Genomic DNA, 21742 nt, shown 5'->3' with positions numbered 1-21742 from the left:
TTGGCTCATTATATGCACGATTTCATAACTCCAAAGGAAATGGGCCAATGACAATTTTTCTCAAGCAAAATATTTCAGTAACAACTGGGTCTAGAGCAGTGATTCTCAATCTTCCCTTCCCACTCACATACCACCTTAAGCAATTCCTTAATAATCACAGAGCACCGATGGCATCGTGGTATGTGAGTGGGAAGAGGAAGGTTGAGAACCATTGGTGTAGAAGGTCATTTTATGTGCATTAAGATTTGGCACTGAAATTACATTTTGCATTGTACCTTTCTTTAAGAAACTTATTATTATGAAATTTACGACCCCAAGCAAAGATTAGATAATAATTACTCAATTTCTAGTCACAGAAACATAGAGCATGGAACAGGCCCTTCCCACCCAACTTGTCCATGCCAATTAAGCATTCAGTCCCATTTATCTGCTTTTGGTCTATTTCCTTCTAAGCTCTTCCAATCCATATATTTGTCAAAATGCCATTTGAATGTTGTAATTAGATCTATTTCTATAGTTTACTCCGGCAGCTCGTTCCAGATACAGACTACCCTCTGAGTGAACAAGTTGCTCCTTAGGTCACTCTTAAATCTCTTCTCTCACAACTTAAATCTTTGCTGCCTTCTTTTCAAATTGTCTTTGTTGGGAAATGGACTCTTTGACAACTCTCTTTATGTTTGCTGCTCACGATATTATAAACCACAATGGTCTTCCAAACCTATCCATTCTCTCCAGTAATTCAAGCCCTCCAGTCCTGGAAACGTCCTGGTGAATATCTCCTCTACTCCTTTCAACTTACTGATATCTGCCCTCTGCCTGGATGCCTAGAACTCCAACAATACTCCAAGTATAGTCTCACTAATACATTGTATGGCTGAATACAAGATCCCAACTTATGTACTGAACAACTCATCAATAAAGTGAGCATGGTAAATATCTGTAAATTTCATTCTCCGAGCCTCTTCAGTATTTAGGATACTAGCTATTTTGATCTTGAAAACATGAAAAGAGTTTGAAACATTTTCCAAAAAATGTTAACATTTGACTCATTGATTTAGCACATTTCAATACTTTGCAGTAATGAGTCAAATGTTAATCTTTACAGGTCTTAATTTTATTAAAATTCTGGTACATTTTGTGATTTAAAAAAAAAAATGATACTTTTCTCTTTTTAAGTTGTAACTGATACTATAATACTGAGAGGATATTTTTAAGCAAAGAATTCAAAGCAAGCTAAATTGAGGATGATACAACAAAATTATGTACACTCCTTCAAAGGGTGCCTCATGGTATAATCTGAATGTATTTTTCTCTTTCATAACTTTAAGAATAATTTCTTTCCTCTTCACAATAGGATCCTCTTTTCTATCCCTGTCATTTGCATTGCCAGTGCAGAGATGCCTCTCAATCCTCATTTTTTATCCCCTCTTCTGGACATTATGCACCAGATTACTACCTTCTCCCCTAACAAACCATCCAACTCAAATTCCTTTCCTGTTGCAACTTATCAATTTATGCTGGGCCTCCACGTCCTATTGCTTTTGCCACCCTTCCCCATTCTCCTTTTGAGGTCAACAGACATTACCTATGCTGAGGTGGTATTTGCAGTTTCTCAAATCCATATGTCTAGTTTTGTCATTTTTAAAAATCTTTCTGCTTTTCTTTCACCACATTGTAATTTTGCATTTTGCTGTAAAAGAATAATCTCATTTAAAGTGTTTTGAGGTGCTGAATTGCTCAAAGCAAGAAGTGATGCGTCATTGACGGGGTTAATTTGAGGAAGGGTACTGGTTTACAACATTAAATGGAATCTGCAAATGTGTATTCTATCTGTGAGTGTAGAAGTAGCTTTTATTTTGCCTGGAATTGTTTTATGTTAGCCCTCAACTGAATTCTTGTAATAATCAAGAAAAATTAAAAAGACAAATTTCCATTTCACAGTCTTTATATCAACTGATTGGAATCAAAGTCTGTTTAGAAGTTAATTTCTTTAAAGGTGAAGGGAAGCTGCTTTTCTTGCAACAAACTCCAATTTTTAAAAAATTCACTTTGTGAGAATATCATGCCAAGTCTTCAGAGTTCTTACTTCCTACTATTTTTAAGTGAGCTCAAATTAGAATATTTAACTTTAAATCTGACAATGTCATGTACATTTTGGCAAGATACAGTGAAGCTTGATGGAGGGAAGCAACTAGTTTGTCTCAGTTTTAATTATTATTTTTGGTGCTGTTAAATTGTCTCCAAGTTTTCTCATTCTGTTTGCTCTGAGATTCACCAAATGATCCTGAGGTTCAGTATAATTTTATAGATTTTTTTCCTGTGGGTCAGAACGTTGTTGAACATATTTGGACAAAGTGTATGATTTTAAACATTAAAAACATTTGCACCCTCCCAAATACATCACCTTGCACTGCTCCAGATTAAAATTCCGTTTCCCTTTTTTTGGACAACTGACAAGATCATCTGCATCTTCCTGAATGCTAAAGCTTTCCACCTAACTATCAATAACACAGCGAATGTTTGTAGTTTTGCAAGATGCTTTCTGAAGGCCCTTACATTTAAGTATAAGTTATTAATGTATATTGTAAAGACTCATGGATTAAGTACTTAGCCCTGTGAATTCCCACTCTTAGCAACCTTCCATTTACAAAGAGGCCAATCATTATTCTTTGCTTTTTTATCACCAAGTCAGTTTTGGATCCAATTTGCCACTCTCCCTTGCATCCAATTAAGCTTTTATTTTTCTGATTAGTCCGCCATATGGGCCTGTTTAAAAAAAAAAAAAACAACCTTCATCAAAATCATCAAATCTCTTTGTTTTCTCCTCAAATAATTCACTCAGAAATGACCTTACAATAAGATATGTAAGTTGACTGTCCCAAATAATTCTGTGCCTTTCTAAATGAAAGTTTTTGAAATAAAGTTTTTAATAAACCTTGGAATGAGTTCCAATAATTTGCACACCACCAAAGATGCTTCAAAGAAACCATCACTGGCTTGCAATGACACTCTTTGCTTTCCAAAATTCCTTTTTAATTTCCCTCCATATTCTTGGCTCATTCAGGTCTATTAAGCTCTTGGTATTTGATATCTGTTTTATATATTTTATATAAAATATATATTTTATATATTTTTGTTTGTGGGGAAAAAAAACCAGAAATGCTGGGGGAACTCAGCAGGCTTCGCAGCATCCATAGCAGGTAAAGATATATTACTGACTTTTTGGGCCTGAACCCTTCCCCTGCGAGACCTGCTGAGTTCCTCCAGCATTTCTGTGTTTATGCTCCAATCAGAGTGTCTGCAGACTTTCATGTTTCACTTCTTTGTCATTAACTGATCTACTCTCCTTTGCAATTTGTCAGATGGCTGTAGATCTGACATCACCATTCTTTTTTGTTTGCTGGTATCCCTTGTTCAAAGGCTGGTTTGCTTTGCAGTAACTGCCTCTTACAGTCTGGTAAAATTGGCTGACCACAAAAGTCTGTTGACAGAACTCTGCTGGATCTAACTGAATTATAACCCCTACAACAAAAATGCTCTCCCACAGATCCTCCTTTCACTGATACAGCCTCTTTCCAGAAACGAGATTCAGAATTGCAATCCTGCTGCCACTTTGTTAGATTTTCTGCCTACTGGTTCTAAAACTTCTTAATGCAGTTGAGGAATTTTGTCCCCTTAATACTTTTCACACTGTTCCACTAGCTTCCATTTAATATTATAACAGAATCCGCCCACTATTACTGTTCTTTTGTGCCTGACCGAAATTCACCTACCAGTATACTCTTTTATCACCCCCAGACTTTTGGGCAGTTCTCTAGAACACTCCCAATAACATGCTTTGCTCCTTTTTATTTCAACTGAAATGATGCTGTTTGACAATCCTTCTTGTACATTATTGCTTCTTACAGCTGTGATTGTTTCTTTAACCAAGATGATCACCACTCTATCTCCTCCTTCCATATTTATCCTATCTTCCATCTCATCTGGAAACCCTAACCAGTCATGTGCATAAAATTTGTTGGAGCATTTGCTGAAGATGTTCATTTAAAATTTCTAAAGCTTTGCAGAGAGATAAATATCAGATTTTATGACTTCAGGTATACCGTGTGCACTTCCCTCTATTTGTGTTTAGTTGAAAGAAATCATAATCAGCATAAAAATTGTGTGCTTAATGTGTCTGGAAATTCTGAGAAATACACTATTGCTTTTGATTTTTAAAGTATATTATTAGAAGAACAAAAGAAAACAAATTTATATTGCACCTTTGATCTGCTGTGAATTGTGGTCTGATTTGGTTACTAATGAATTGTTCAAGCCTCAGGTTTTCTTTAGATGCAGATAAGTATGATGTTAGTTTGTTGCATTCTTTCTGATAGGCAGTTATCCAAGCAAGTGTCGGCAGATAAAGCAATTCCCAAAACTCTATTTGGATTATACAAGGTGCCAAAAAGTAAAAATTGCTTATATGCAAATCATTCTATATTATGGGAATGCTTTTGTGCTGCTATTTCTTGCTCTTTCACTCTTTCTCATGCACCTGCACATAATTGCTTCCTCTCCATGTCTGCCTTCTGTCTTTTGTCGCCCCTAATCTGAGTTGCGTTGGAGCAGATTTTTAGTGATTCAAGATTATTTAAACTATTTGACTAATGAAATTGTTTTTAAATGTACAGAGAACAAAATATTGAGTTACGATCTTGAATGGAGGAGCAATTTTCCCCAAGGTTGAGGTTATAAATGTTGATGAGCATTTACAAAGCATGTTGCACCCATGCCTGGATGCATATGCAACTGTATTTAAACTTCATGCAGTAATCGCACATTCACTTTGTGGTAGGTTACAATGACACATTTTTGGCATCTAAATCTCTTACTAAATTTGTTTTTCAATTACATATTTTTAATGAACAAATGGAACAAAATACATGGACAATTTCTTTTTAAAGCAAAAGGGAGGTCAAATGGACAAAAGTAGAATAAGGCATTTTATTTTACTAATGTGATTCTTGGTTGTAATTTTTCTCTGCATATTTCTGTCAAATGGAATTGTAAATTGTTTAAAGATGATTTGAAGAGAATCGGTTACATTTCAGGACATCTTTCCAAAACACTTGAGCAAAGATGTTCTTCCATGCCTCAAAAGATATACGGATGACCAGAACCTGCTCTCAAACCAGCAATAGTCTGTTATTAATAATCCCATGTTAACCTGCAAAAGAGAACCCTGCTTATCTTTCCATAGTTTCTATTTCATCAGGATATAAATGATTGTGTTGGCGAGAGATCCAGTAGGAAAATCAAAACCATCCACAGCAAGTGCTAAGTACATTTTTACAAGAGGAACTCTCACACTCAGCTAAAAAGCTACAGGACAGGTAAACAGACCCCCTTGAATAGCAAGAAGCAGGCTTTTTGTTTTCTTGTTAATGTTTTCTTTGTGAATGTTGAGCAACTGGCATATGTTTAAGCAATGAATGTGCCCTATGCAGAGAGGACTGATGGCTATGTAAAGAATTTCTAGGCGATGATATGACTTGTATTTAACCAATATATTTTTTAATTTTCTTGGTGAAGAAGATGAAAGCATTCTAGGACAATATCCATTCATGTAAAATTTTCCTACTTTATTTCAATTACCAAATTTTTCAACCATTTAATAAATTGGCTGTCTATTTTTTTAAGTTTAAATTAGAGAATAAGCTTCCTAAGCAGCTGTTATTTTCTGCAACAGAACATCCTTTGCCAATCATATGGCATGATTTTTACAGAGAATTTTGGCTTTGCAGCTGTGCAGAATGTGACCAAAACTATTGATTCTTCATTTTATTCAATATGGCAAGTCATACTCAAGGTCTTTAATTGCTCCCTGTAATTAAACAGAGCCCTAATTTTCCCACTGAATAAGAGTTCGAGTATTATCCTTTCACTTGTATTGCTGAAACTAAACTAAGATGCATTTCCGATAAGCAAACATTAATCGACTAGATTTGGATACACGCAAGAATCTTGATACTTTAAAATAAAATTATCAAGTAAATATATTCTTGATTCCTAAATCGGTGCTGATATAGTATGTTAATGGGATCAAACAGAAGTTGAAAATTGTGGAAAGAGATGGGATAGGAAAATGTTGGAATTGCGTTCTGAGGCATTATTCCAAATGATTGAAGCTCAAGTTTGTGTCATGCATTTGCTGTGGTCAAATTATAACACCATAGTGAATAAGACACAAGCTTGATGGTTAACCTGCCCTATTTCTGTTCCCTACAATTACTCCCAATGATTATTGGTCATTTCCTCCCAAGCACATGAAATTATTTGGCAGTTACCAAACTACAGCCTACAGATGTTATTTGTACACCTGTTCTGGTCAGTTGGAGCATGTATGGATTTGCTTGGATAGCGATACTTATTCAAATCAGTGAACAGATTGGCTCATTGGGATGTTCACGAGCCCAAAATTTTTACTTGATTATCAATTTTGCAATGTGAAAATGACCCTCCTCCTCCCTTATCATTCCATTTGAATTTAAAAGCCTTTTACCTCAGGTTTAACATTTTTGTTCACTTAGTAATAATATGTGCTGCTGTCTGGATAAAATGTGTGAAACTAAATGCAAAAAAATCATTTTTGTATTCATTGTTTATAAAGAAATTAATGTTTTAGAAAATTGTACTATGCCTTTTCAATATTCTGATGGTGACTTAATTTATTTCGTTCATCATGTATTTCTTTTTAACCAAATTAATGTAACTAAATAACAATGTTGATAAATACAATTCTTGTGCATTATTTATTTCATATGTGTGATTTTCTTGTATTTTCTTAGCAGTTGTTATTTAAAATGGTTACCCACCATGAATTCCTTAAATTTTAGCATACTAGTATCTTCTGGCCCTCTGATCTGTGGGTCACGGATAGGTCCATGATGGTATAAACTTTATCACGTTAATGACCACTGAAACTCTTTTTTTGTGTGTGATTATGTTTACATTCTTTTTCTACTCCGGTGTTTTGTATCAATATTGAAATGTGATCAATTGTGCCACCCTTAAATAATATCTGAGTTATTGGGCTATCTCTCCTGTAAGCACACAACAACATAGCTTTGCTGCAGGATGATGTTGAGATTACATTGCACCAATCTTAGTGGTTGAAACATGTGTAAACACTGAGATTTAATTTATTTTGAAAAACATTTTGGATATTATTCTTTCTTTTTCAATCTTTTTATTGATTTTAATATGCAATAAACAATGGAGAGAATAAGGATACGTAATTTAAAAAGATTACAATATACAACAATCAGAACATAATAATAGAATCTTCATCTCCCCATTCTCAATCAAAGAGAAAATAGCAAAGACGGATATTATTAACTCATTTCCATCCCTTTCATTTGCCGAAAATGCCGGGAAGGAAATTATAGACGGACTTCCTTCTTGGCCTTGTATCTGGATACATGTGGTTACCCAGAGCAAGGAATGATGGCTTTATTTAAATCTGAGGTAAATGATGCCAGGAGCAAGTGGCTTTGAAATTATACAGAGAATGAATTATAATAGATAACCATAAACTTAGTATGGTGTGCTATCGTACAGAAAGCAGACACAAAATTTAAAGACTGTTCAACCGACTTTATTCCACTTAAAAGTCCCTGCTGCAGTTAGCTGTGGTTAGCTGTGCTGGCTCCGTATGACTGACCTCGAGGGGCTGGATGTGCCTCATATCCCGGCAGTTGATTGGCACCTGACTGGGTGGGGCTTGGTCCATTCAAGTTGGCTGATTGACAGCTGGCCAGGTGTTGTCTTGTCCTCCAGAGCTCTTACTGCAGATATACAGGTCACACCCTGCAGTCGGCTAGTGGTGTATCACCACATTTAGTTGTGAAACATTTTATCTTGAAATGTTAGTACACAAGAGGCCATTTGGCCCACTGCGTTCATTGATTCTCTACCAGAGCAACTCACTACCTGCAGCCCGACTTTTTGCCACAATGAAAATTGCATCCACCACGTCTGCAGGCAGTGGCTCCAGATTCCAAATGATCATTGGGTGCAAAAAAAATTATCCGTCATGTCATTCTTTATTCTCTTTATTTTATACCTGTGACCTCTAGTACTGGATCTGTCCACTAGTAGGAGAAGTCTCCTACTACCCACTCTGTCCAGACTTCTATTATTTTATATATTTCTCCCCTACCCTCATTCTTTCTGCAAGAAAATGGTTCTGGGTTAGCTAAACTTTCCATGTAATTGCAGACTTTAGTTACAGAATAACTTTCATAACATTTTTCTGAACCTAATGCCTTCACATCTTCCTATAATGAAGGAACCATCCTCCTACATAGAACACTACAGCTTAGTACAGGCACTTTGGCCCTCGATGTTGTGCTGACCATATAGCCCTAGTTCTAAACCCACGCTATCTCGTAACCCTCTATTTTTTCTTCATCCGTGTGCCTGTCTAAGTCTCTTAAATGCTCCCAATGTTTCAGCCTCCACCATTATCCTAGGCAAGGCATTCCAGGCACCCATAACTCTCTGTATTTAAAAAAAACCTTACTTTTTGTAATTCCTGCCTCAGGAAACAGGTGCTGGCTGTGCACCCTATCTATGCCTCTCATAATCTTGTAGACCTCTATTAAGTCTCTTCTCATCCTTCTAAGCTCCAAAGAGAAATGTTCCAGCTCTGCCAACCTTTCCAGTTCTGCCAACGTCCTGGTAAATCTCCTTTGCACCCTCTCCAAAGCTTCCACATCTTTCCTATAATGAGGTGACCAAAACTGAACATAATACTCCGTGTGGTTTCTCCAGAGATTTGTAGAGTTGCAAAATTACCTCTCTTGAACTCAGTCACCATTTTAACAAAGCCCAGCATCCCATAGGCCTTCTTAATTATCCCATTAATCTGTGCGGTGACCATGAGGGATGTATGGATTTGAACCCCAAGGTCCCTCTGTCCATTCACACTCTTAACTGACTGATCATTAACCCTGTACTCAGCCTTCTCATTTGTCCTTCCAAAATACATCACCTCACACTTATCTGGATTGAACTCCATCTGCCACTTTTCTGCCCAATTCTGCATCCTGTCTATATTCTCTTGTAACCTTTGGAAAACTTAAGCTCCATCCACAACTCCTCCAACCTTTGTGCCATTCGCAAACTTACTGACCCATCCTTCTAACTCTTCATCTAGGTCATTTATAAAAATCACAAAGAGCAGGAGTCCCTGAACAGATCCCTGTGGCACTCCACTAGTCACTGACCTCCAGGCAGAATACTTTCCTTCCACTACTACTCTCTTCCTGCAAGCCAATTTTTATCATCACAGCCAAGGTTCCCCTGATCTCATGACTTTCTGGATGAGTCTCTCATGGGGGACCTTGTCAAATGCCTTATTAAAATCCATGTAGACCACATCTACCCCCCAACCTCATCAATTTCTTTAGTTACCTCCTAAAAAAGCTCAATTAGTCTCATGAAGCAGGACCTTCCCTTCACAAAGCCATGCTGACTATACTTGAGTAGACTGTACTTCTCCAAATGCTCATAGATCTTATCCTTAAGGATCCTCTTGAATACTTTGCCTAGCATAGACGTTACACGTTAGTCTATAATTCTCAGGATTCTCCCTATTACCTTTTTTAAACAAGGGAACTACGTTCACCAATCCTCCAGCACATCCCCTGTGACCAAACTGGAATCAAAGATCATCACTACTGCCCCAGCTATCTCTTCTATCACTTCCCCCAGCAGCCTGGGATAAATCGCGTTCTGCCCCAGGGACATCAATCTTAATATTTCTAAGAAGATCCAACACTTCCTCTTCCTTAATTTTCACATTGTCCAGCACACAGGCCTGTTCTATTCTGATCTTGCTCTGGTCAAGGTCTTTTTCTTTTGTGAATGCTGAAGCAAAGTATTAATTTAGGACCTCCCCAACCTCCTCTGCCCCAGGCATATTTTCTCTCCTTGATCCTTTAGTGGCCCCACCCTCATTCTCATCATCCTTCTGTTTTTCACATATGCATAAAATACCATGGGGTTCTCCTTAGTCCTACATGCCCAAGCCTTCTCATGCCCCCTTTGAGCTCTCCTACATCCTTTCTTAAGCTGCTTCCTGGCAACCATATATTTCTCATGAGCCCTTTTTGTTTTCTGCTTCCTATATCTAACTAATGCTTCCGTCTTCCTCTGGACTAGTTGCCTCACCTGTTTTGTTAGTCATGGTTCCCTCTTCCTATCATAAACAACTTCTATGTGAATGACTGCCTCACTTCAGCGACTTCAGAAGAAGATACAATAGCTCTTCATCATGAGCTATGAGCGATTTGTTTCAAGGAAGGCTTTCTACTTACCAAGTGGATGTTACAGTTGTCATGTGTTGGTTGCCATACCTGAAACAGAGAGCAAAAGAAATGAAGAATTTCCTGCGGAGAGGGTGTTGAGTGTACAATGTTGTGTTCAGTCTGATGTTTTTAAGGTCAAAATCATCTTGAAGGACTGACCCCTCACAAGAAGGGGGATTCTTTCAACAGTCAGTTCAATATATGATCCCCTAGAAATATTGGGACCAGTAGTCCTGACTGCCAAGAGGAACCTGCAAGATTTGTGACAGAAAAGGATTGGTATGATTCCAGACTCCATTATACAGGAATGAATGTGTTGGATTCAGGATCTTCGTAAGCTGGAAGATGATTTAAACCCAAAAACTTTGGAATAGTGACAACTGCATCATTTTGCTGATGCACATGAAGATGGTTACAAAACTGTTATTTACCTGTTACTGCATAATAACCACGGTCAGAAAATGAGAAAAAGCAAGAAAAATTACCCAGATCCAATTCACAGTTAACACCTCTGGTGCAGCTGCATTGAGGTGGTACCTTATTAATGCAATGTTGTAAGAGCAGAATATTTACGGTTTAAAGAACAAGGAGTGAGACATGTTCTCAAGGATTTCTTCCTACCTTGGTACAATGAATACAGATTCCTTATTCAGAATATTCAGGGACTGCAGAAGGAAGAGCGTATTCAATTTCTTTTCAATGAAAGTACAGTTGAGGACAGTGACAGCATCATGGATAAATTCATGCTTTCATTTATATAATCCCTAATCCAATTTTTCAAATGGAAGCATACAGACTCTATCCTATGGTGCCCAGACAAGTCAAATTTGTGGATGTGCTCATGAACTGGTCTGTGCGAATGAATCGTAGCAGGTTAAAGGGTGAAAATGGTACTGGGAATTGTGAAAGAGCTTTGGAAATTTTGTTTGCTCTTTTATTCTACATGCTAACTGATAGCAAGTCATGAATTTCTGGACACAAGTTTCATTCATTGAATCTTGTATGTGGTTATTGAGGCAGCCAGCAGGGGGAGCACTCACTCACTCACTTCTGCAAATTTTCATTCAAAAGCATGGAGAAATTTTAAGAAGCCAGTGTAAATTTAAAACTGGGTCACAACTTTGCTAACCGCTGTACTGCAGTTAACGATTTGTCATTTTCCATCATAATAATAAGTAATTGCAAGGCGATATTTTATAGTTGGGGAAATGTGACAAATTTGATTATCTGCATGAAGACAGCAGATTGAAGGAAGAATTGTATTAGATTATAATTTAGCGAAACACATTAATGCCATAAATAATATTCTCCTTTTTGGAAAAAAAATGCTATCCTAACCAGTATTTAGAGTAATCCATACAATATAATTTACTGTTCTTAAGCTTTCCAGGTGAGGTGGCTTTGAAAATTCATTGTCCAAAGTCTAGTCTATCCAAAATAAATGCAATCTCCTAAATAAATTCAATTAAAGTTTAGAATATTTTTTCTGCTGCATGCTTAGTTTAACTTCCATAATTTGTATTAGAAAACAGCCATGGATAGTGGCATTCTAAAATAGCTAGGAATTTATGGTATGGGGGTTTGCAGTGGGTATTTTGTTTCCCTGCTGAATCCCATTTACAAATGGCTTGTGGAATTTTATGTTGCTATTCACGTGACAAACTGGGAAGAGCTATTGAAGGGAGGGAAAGAAAATATTGAGAGTAGATGTGGAAAATTCCACGATGAAATACAACAATAGAGAGGACGATGGGAAAATGTTCTTTGTTCCCTTTTGCCAGATTACAAAATCATTCACTCCTACCATATGAAGCTGCAGTTGAGAATCTGGCGTCAGATAGCTTCCACAAAGCAAAATTGTTCCATGTCTGAAAGGCATTACTTGATGATAAATCTTAAAATCTCTTTCCCTAATTTATTGTCACTGCCAAAATGCAGCGATAGAGGTTATTTTGGTGTCTTTAACTGGCACAGTGGGTGTGGCGGTGAGTGAAACGCTGTTATAGTGCCAGTGGCTGGGGTTCAAATCCCACGCTGTCTGTAAGGAGTTTGTATGTGCTCCCCCCTTTCGGTCCTCTTGTTTTCTACCACTCTTCAACTAACGTGCCGGGGTTGTAAGTCAATTAGATGTAATTAAGCGGCACATGCTCAAGGGCCAAAAGGACCTGATACTGTGCTGTATGTCTAAATTAAAATTAATATATTGCCCTTTGAGTGTTCTTGCCCTAAAGTATTGAAAATGTATTCAAAAGCCATGATGGATTGGATCAGAAGAAGCGCACTAGCCAAGAATATCAAAGATTCAATGGTTCCTTTTTATTGTCACATAGTAATACATTGAAATTGTAATATTCATGAAATTATTCAATGTTTGTTTGCCATTAGCACTGCCTGATTCCCCAAACAACAGGAAAAAGAGAAGCAGAAGAGAGTCCCTTAAGAGACGCTGAGTGTCCGTGGATTCGCCTCCAGCGCTCCTGCAGCCACACAAACTCCAGTTCAAACCATCGGTAACCTGAGCTCCAGATCGGAACCTCCAATATGATCAGGAAGATTTCAGTGCCTGAGGCCCTTTAGGGGCCCTTCTTGCCATCAGCATCCTCTTGAATCTTGGATCTGACACCTGGTTTCCACTGAGCCAGTCTCCAGCAGCCCACAGACTGTGTGGGTCATTCAGCCACTGGTCGTCACCTATGCTGCTTTTTCTCAATGGGGGGGCAGGTGAGGGAGTGGGGGGAGCAGGAGGGGTGAGGGAGTGGGTGAAGGGATGAGAGGGAAGAGGGTGTTCTCCATATTTCTAGTGCCTTGCACCCGTTCACTGCTCCTCGGATCAAAACCATTGCAGGATTTTTTTTTTAATGCTCTGTTGGTTCCTTTATCAGGCCTTTTAAAGCCTTTACGGAGCTGTGAGCATTAGGACCAGGCAGTAGGACCCCTCTTGTGTTTCTGCTCCCCACTCTCCTTGGTGCACAGCAGCGGCAGCAATGCAATTACAGCACCGCTGCCATTTTCTTTTAAAAGGGCAACCTCCTTGTGATAAAGTGAAGAAATTCATATATGTGCTTTAAAGAGCCCTGGGCAGTGGAATACTCCAGATTCATGCAGGGCCACAACAAAGTAGTTTTCATGAAAATTATGGTGCAATAACATAGTGCAATTCCTGGCATTTGATTAGAAAAATAACTCAAAATTATTTAAAAAGCCTGAGGAGGATGCAAATCTGTGGTTGTTTGGATTGAAATGCCAATGGATACCCCAATTCTCCAATCTATCTAAACCAATCTTATTGGGACTTACTAATGTTGACTTGTTGTCATTATTAATTACATAACCTGTCAGTATAGAGGTGCAGCTAATAGACCTTCTGTTCCACAGCTCCAGCCATCTGAGTTTGATTCTGACCTCTGTGGAGTTTTCACGATCTTCCAGTGATCAAGTAGGTTTCCTCTGGTTTCTTCCCATATTCCAATGATATGCAGCTTGGTAGTTAAATTGCCCTTTTAAATGTTCCAGTGCAGTGGTTTTCAAACTTTTTCTTTCCATTCACATACCATCTTCAGTAATCCCTATGCTATAGATGATTAAGTAAGGGATTACTTAAAGTGGTATGTGATTGGGGGAAAAAAGGCTGAGAATCATTGCTCTCGACCCAATTGTTACTGAAATATTTTGCTTGAGAAAAATTGTCATTAGCCCATTTCCTTTGGAGTTATGAAACCGCGCATATAATGAGTCAATTAGGTATGATTAAAACTGTGGTTTTCAAATTTTTTCTTTCTACTCACATACCACCTTAAGCAATCCCTTACTAAATCACAGAGCACCTATGGCATAGGGATTACTTAAGTGGTATGTGAATGGAAAGAGAATGTTTAAAAACCACTGCTCTCTCGTGTGCATGTGAGGGTTACAGTCGATGGGGAGAGAGGGAGAATGTGGGATTAGTGTAACTGGGTGTTTGATCAACAGAACAGTGGGCTGAAGGGCCTGGTTCCACGTTGGATATCTCTGATTCATTTATTCCGTGCCCATCTTTTTGAATGGAGTGGTTAGACTGATTGGATCTAGTGATGGCCATTCTGAATTATGATAAACAGACCGTTGGTGGGAATGTATCATTTAATCACTCAACTGATGAAAGTGAATATTTTGAGGATGAATTTCGCAAGATTTTTGAGAAGAGCCAGTGAACGTATTATATCTGGATTTACAGGAAGTGTTTGATATCGTCTGTAGAAAAGGTTTTCACAAAATGAGGGCTCATAGAATTGGGGATAATATATGAACATGGATCAAACTTTGGATTAAGGACAGAAACAACTTTGAACCATTTTTGTGAAATTAGCTACCCATTGTTAATGGAGTATCAGGAGGGATCAGCTGTGAATCACAACTATTTTCAAACTTGAATGTGTGAGATACCAAAACCATTACAGCTTAGGCATAATTCTGGAAAATCATTCCAAAGTTCACACTTAGACATCCACTGCCAAAATGTAGACTTTGAAACTGATACACAGACGTAATCACTAAGGATATAGGAAAGATTGAGTAACTGGACTGCCGAAAACTCATGAATCCTTCTCCAGTTTCTTCCAGAGAAATATCCTTTTATACAAACAGTTGTCACAACTCCCCTTTTCCTTGCACAGGGGAAACTAAATGCATGACTTCTGTGATGCTTCTAAAATCCAGGTATGGGTCAATTGAAATGACTATTACTTTGGTCACAATCTAATGCAGCAATTCTCCTTTCCCTGGCAGAGAGAATCAGCCTAATTGTCCATTATCACACAGAGTCATTCCTACTCCATGTTCGATGAGATGGCCGCTGGTCAATAAGTGCTGTTCCTTCAGTGTTCCACACACAGGACTCTCTCACCACTTATGTCCCTGGAAAAAAACAACAAATGTTCTTTTCTCCTCTCCAAAGTAGAGAATTTGGGTACAGCCTGTATTAACTGTTGCCATCCAGTCTCTCCAAAGCTGTGAATGGTTGCAGTCGCTATAGCCCCAATTGTGATACTCACTCTAAATGAAACGGGAGCTCTTAATAGCTGCTATACAAATTCTTGCTGAGAACAGGTCTGGAATATTTTGTGCAGTTTTGGTCTAGCTAAGGAGTTGGTTTAATGATGATTTGTAGAGAAAGGATTGATCCCGAGACGGAGCATAATTGGCCACACTTCAGGCTGTTTATTGGACAAGGATCATATTATAAAAGTTAATTTGTACAAATTAAAAGAAATGGGTGATGTCTTTGAAATCACTAAGATTTTGAAAGAGATGCTGTGATGAATCTTTTCAGGGTGAAGAGTTTACAACTTGGGGAAATAGCTACAACATAAGCAATCAACCTTTTAGCACTGAGCTGAGGAGGAATTGTAAATTTTTTGAATTATCTACATTAAAAAGTCATGAATGCTTACATATGAGGGTATGATTTGCTTTGATATTCAAGGGAATTGAAATTGGGCAGGAACATGGACAATATTAAAATGCAATGCTGGAGAAATTCAGCAGGTCAAACAGTGTATTTAATATCGTAAAGATACAGAACCAATGTTACAGGCTTGCGCCCTTCATCAAGGCTCAAGCCCATAATGTTGGTTCTGTATCTTTACGATATAAAATACTCTGTTTGACCTGCTGAGTTTCTCCAGCATTGTGTTTTCACTTCAATCACAGTGTCTGCAGACTTTTGTGTTTTACCCAAATAGGTTTCGCCATTTTCTCAATAAATGATGGAGCAGATTAGTCGCTTTCTTATTTTTCACCAGTTTAGACAAAAGAATAATAAATGAAAAAAAGTGTTTAAAATGTGATGCCTTAAAGCAAATATGTTTTATTAAAGTAAAATACACTCCAGTAGAAAAAATAAGCTGAAATGTATTTAAGAAAATGTCAAAGTCAGGCTTGCATCAGTACAACATTTTCATACAAAACAGAAATGAATTTCAAAATGATGAGAAATTCATTCCTGAACTAAATCATTGTTTTCACATGATTGCACCTATCACTGATAACCCGTTTGTCATGAATAGAATCATGTGTACATTGTGTCACTGTCATTTTTAGAAGAGTCTATAGAGAACCTCAAGTCAGATGTTCTGCTGTTTCATACAGTAGCTATGTAGAGTTGAAAAGAAAACATTGTTAGCATCTTGCCCATGATCATGCCCTATTGATAATGAACATTTTGAACTAAAAAATATCAGTGATCAAAAAACAAAAGAACAAATAAGTGCAGCCAAAGTGCTTCCTGGCAAAAAAAAAAAGCCTACTCTTCTGTCAGTCCTTTAGTCCCCAGAAAGTAGAATCATATTTGAATCCTGAAACGTGCTTTACATTTTTATTAAACAGATTCACACAAAACATTCCTTTTTCTAATTTTCTACTGTAGACTTTCATGCAGGACAATGTAGAATAAACACCAAAAAATGCTTTCCAGTTCACAGTATACTTCAATTATGATGTGGTATGTTGTTGCTTGATATGAAAGAGTATTGCAGTTTTCAAGTCACTATTTTTCATTCTTTAAGCCCCAAGATGTCATCCTTAGGAGTCCATTATACAACTGGTTGAATGATGTGGCTCAATTTTCAGCAGAAAGTTCTGGGATTTGCTCCTCAGTGATGCTTAATTCAGAATCTTCAAGTGTACTCTCCAAATTCTCTGAACTTTCGTAGCAGCCTGAGTCCCGTGGAATATCACACAGTGGAAGGGAGCTTGAGAGTTGTGCGTCAGTGTTCTCTTCCTGCTCTGCCTCGATTCCTGCTGTAAAGAACATATCGATTTTATATGAGCATGGTATAGTAATGAAGTAGATATTCTAGGTTGTTTGCCAAAGCCATTAAGGTTTGTAATTTTAATAGTGCAAATGCATTTATTGAGGAATCTTCTCATCAAAGCTTGTATAAAGATTTTCTACATTAGTGTCTTCTTTAAAGACCCTGAAGGTACTTTATGATGTTCTGTCTCATGTTTAAACAGTTGTTGGTCAGCTTTCACCCTCCATTGTTGTCCTTGATCAAAATGTAGCAGGGTCAGTAGGAATCAATTCACTTCATTAAATATCGGATAGAAAATGTCAATTATATTCATCACTAACGTGTATGTCACACATGTTTTAAATGAATTATTAGCATATAGATTAATAGATTTAAAAAAAGATGTTTTAAGATTTACACATGTTAAATATTAGATTAAAGTTTTAACAAAAATTTATAGATTTCTGAGTATCAAAATAGATCCTCCTACTTTTGTAATAAAACAATTTTCTGAGATGTATCTGTACATCCTTTATATCTGTAAATGTAGCAGGAACAATTCTAGGCTAAATATAGGGGCTGTACCAAATACGATAGATCTTTCAAGGAGTCGGCATGGAGACAAGGTTTGTTTCTATAGGTTCTATGTGCCTTCTATTCCTTGACTAGCCAGCACCTGGTTCCACAGGTCGAATGGAAAATGATAAACAATCTAATACTGGCTTTAATTTGCAATGAAAGCTGTCTGGACCTTTTCAATTGGATTCTTTACAGGAAGAAATGGATTTCATATGAACTCTGCAATAGAACTAAATGTAATGTCTGGTTTAATCCAAAACTAAACATGCATCTGCGTCAAATTCAGCTTGGATTAAAACCTATATTCCGTGGCTAATGATGTTAAGTGTTACAATGCTAGGACACAAATGGTTTCTTTTGTTTGTTTTAGATTCACTTTAGGATCTAAATGCAGAGTCAAAGATAACATTTCAAAGCTGCACTAAGGATTTGAACATTGATGCAAATGTACTGTACTATATTTATACAAGATGTTAAAATAAGGCTCTGATTGGCTAACCGAGTTTCCATAGTTATATTTAAAATCAGGAAGTATTTCAGTATTCTGGCCAAAACTCTGCTTCAATCAAAAGAAGTATAAAAATACCATTCAATTAATTTAGTTCCATTTATTTTTGTTTATGGTGACGGATTTTAATGTATGTGAAACATACTGCATCATTCTGAAACAAAATACTTTAGTGAAATTACAAACATTCAGCTGTCTACGGGGTGATGGAATAGTTGTTTGATTCTCCCTGTCAGGGGAATTATTGAACCCCACCATGGCCAAAAGAAAAGTCATTTCAACTGACCCATGCTGGAGGATTTGGAAGCATTTGGAGGAAACTCCCTATGCAAAGAAAAGGGGAGTTGTGACAACCATTTGCATGAGATGACATTTCTCAGCAAGAAACTCAACAAGAATTCGTGAGTTTTCAGGAGTCCAGTCACTCAGTCTCTCCCATCTTCTTCATAATTACTTCTGGGCAAGGAAACTCCCTATGCAAAGAAAAGGGGAGTTGTGATAACCATTTGCATGAGATGACATTTCTCAGCAAGAAACTCAACAAGAATTTGTGAGTTTTCAGGAGTCCAGTCACTCAGTCTCTCCCATCTTCTTCATAATTACTTCTGGGCATCAGTTTAAAAGCCTGAGTTTCAACACAGGATTTCCAAGATGGAACTGTGAACTGACTTTCCAGAATTGTGCATAAGCTGCAATGTTTTGGGTATTTTATATACACACACACACACACACACACACACACACACACACACACACACACACACACACACACACACACATAGAGTTTGAGGTTATGTTTAGATAAGTTAATTAAGGCGTTATATTATTAGTAAGTATTAATAGTTATATAATTTTTAAAAAACACTGTCTTGGTGAATTTCTATTGCTGAGACATAACACTATCGTAATAAGAACAGGTAATCAGATTAAAGATACCAGCTAGTTTTAATTTTTAATGTCTCATTTTTAAATGAAAAATGTTGATATGATTAGCGTATTCTAGCAATTTGGTTTATCTGTTTTGTAAAATAATCTATCCAATGCTAAAGGCTCTATAATTCACCAAGGTTGAGGTGTGGGAGGGGGTTGAAGTGGGGAGGAGCTCAATATTTTCTATCAGCTAATTGAGCTTGTTGGCACCAATGTTCTCTGCTTCTTGGCTTATTGATAGGCAAAGAAATCAACCTACTATCATAGTCCATGAGTAGTTCAGCAGCTGTGAGTAATTTGGCTCTCTGCTCAGGGTCCAAGATATTCAATTCATTCAGATGTGACTCTCTCAGCTCTTTAAAGTCATCCAGCGTCTGGTATCCATTTAACAGCAAAGTTGAAGTGAGCTCTTGCTGCAGAGAGAAAAAAAATGGTATTTTAATATTCCTTAATGCTGTGTAGAGCATCCAGACCATTTTTAACCAAACTGAAAATATATTATTAAACCAGAGAACACTACAGTACAGGAAAGGGCCCTTTGGCTCACCTAGACTATTATTCTCATTCATCCCAATGACCTACTCCCAGACCATAGCCCTCCTTGCACCTCCCATCCAGGTGTTGTCCAAAATCTTATTAAATGTCAAAATAGAGACCTATTCACGACTTTAGCAGCTTGGTCTGCACTTCACCACTCTCTGCATGAAGAATTTCCCCTAATGTTCCCTTTAAATATTTCTCCTTTCACCCTCAACCCATGTCCTCTAATTCTTACCTCACTTAACCTGTGGAAAAAGCCTGTTTGCATCTACTCTATCTATACCTCTCATCATTTTATATACCTCTATCAAATCTTTAAAAATGGCTAGTCTTCAAACCACATAGCTTGTTGAAATGTGCTATTTTACATTTTATTTAAAATATGCTGGTGACCAAAGAAAAGGTCACTTTAGTATGACAGGTGTCACAACTTGCACTACCCACACTCCAAAACCTAATCTACCTCATCTCCTGATAGCTGAGTCTGTCCTAAATGAAAGGCAAGAAGAATAGTCAATTTTGGGGTCCTCTTAATCTCCAAATGCCAGAAGCCACCAACAGATAATACTTCAACTATTATGACCAGAAATCCCCAGGTCATAGGGTAACTCCAGATAGAATCACAGGAAATGAAAAAGTTAAATGTTCCTAGATATGGAAGGACATGTATGTGATTGCTCAGCAAAATACCATATTGTGAAGGCTTCATTATTTAATAGACTTAAATAATGCTTATTACTTTGCCTGGAGAATTCTTGATGCTTGGTGGTAACTTGTCTTAGTTCTGCCTTCTCCATCATGGAAAGACAAACTGTTGATCACGTATGATGAATGAATATTTGAAATTGCTTTGCATTAGTATACTGAGAGATAACCACCATTTTAACTCCTCCTGGGAAGTTTCATGCATGGTAGAATAATATTAATGTTGATAATCTACCAGCATGGTGTCTTCTCTGCTTACAGGCAAATGCCTGGTAGATTCGGAATGAGTCTCAGCTGATGACCTTGAAATATCCGGAGGGAATATGTTGAAGTTGACTGTCTTTTCAAAGGTCACTATCGATGTATGACCATCTGATTGAACAGGGAGGCAGTGGTCTTCTGGGTGCTGCTGCTCTGGTACAGCTGATGTGACTACTTGAGTATTCAACAGCCTGCCGACAAGTCAGGCTGAATTATTTCCTGTGCAACACATTACACTAACTGTACCTCCTATGAGTTGATCCCTCTTCTTAGAGAAGCAGGTTTTTTAAAAAATCTTGATCTTGAGACTTAATTCCTCTGAGAAGCATCAATTGGCTTGAATTCTCATGGAAATCAGTTCCGTTGGAAGATAAGGAAGCAGCCGTTGCAGTGGGTATTTACACTTCTGTTTATTCATTAATGGAAGAAAATTGTGTTTGTTAAGACCAGCATTTATTCTACATTTCTACTTGGTGTTGAGAAGTTAGAAATGAAATAACTTAAATATTAAAATTTAGACGCACAGCACTGTAACAGGCCATTTTGGCCCACGAGTCTGGGCCACCCCACCATTGCAGTTCTCTGATGGAGATACCATCCCAGACTCATTGGAGCAGACCCAGCCTTGAGGATGAAGTGGAGATCTATTACCAGGTCAGAATGATGTGTGATTTGGAAAAGAGCTTGGTGTTCTCATACATCTGCTGGTCTTGTTCATGGTGGTAGGAACTGAGGGTTTATCAGTGCTGTCAGAATAGCTTGGACTTTCGTGGATTTTATCTGTGGTTCACGTCGTAGCAATACTTCACTAGGGAGTGAACATTGCATTTGTCATATGTAGTGCAAGTGTTAAGACTTTTATTACGCAGTTGTGGAGACACTGACAGTTAGTTGACCACTGACTGTCTTTATTAAAAGATGTCTATTTGGAAATTCTGTCTGTATTACCCATGGATATTGCAATGGTGATTATTGATGTTATATACCTGACTGAATGAATCTCCCATTGCCTTTCATTGTTCTCATCTTAATTTTAATGGCAAAATTCAGAAAACCTGCATTTGCTGCTAATTTTACACAAAATGGAATATGCT

General features: G+C 37.5%; 1 protein-coding gene across 3 annotated transcripts in view; it reads right to left on the bottom strand.

Moving 5' to 3' along the window:
* Positions 1 to 16193: 16193 nt before the first annotated feature.
* The window catches only part of sash3 (SAM and SH3 domain containing 3), a 42659-nt gene continuing 37110 nt past the window's right edge, over positions 16194 to 21742 (bottom strand). For 2 of the 3 annotated variants that reach the window (XM_069893220.1, XM_069893222.1), the window contains 2 exons: positions 19402 to 19555; positions 16199 to 17132 (listed from right to left, as the gene is read on the bottom strand). In XM_069893220.1, coding sequence (XP_069749321.1) covers positions 16951 to 17132; positions 19402 to 19555 — 336 coding nt within the window. In that variant the 3' untranslated portion in view covers positions 16199 to 16950. Of the gene's footprint in view, positions 17133 to 19401; positions 19556 to 21742 lie in introns of all 3 variants that reach the window. The other variant, XM_069893221.1, reaches the window with a different exon arrangement.

This window comes from Narcine bancroftii, chromosome 8, assembly GCF_036971445.1.
Source record: "Narcine bancroftii isolate sNarBan1 chromosome 8, sNarBan1.hap1, whole genome shotgun sequence".
Classification (NCBI taxonomy): Eukaryota; Metazoa; Chordata; class Chondrichthyes; order Torpediniformes; family Narcinidae; genus Narcine; species Narcine bancroftii.
Note: the sequence above shows the minus strand (reverse complement) of the source record. Positions and strands in the feature narration are given on the sequence as shown.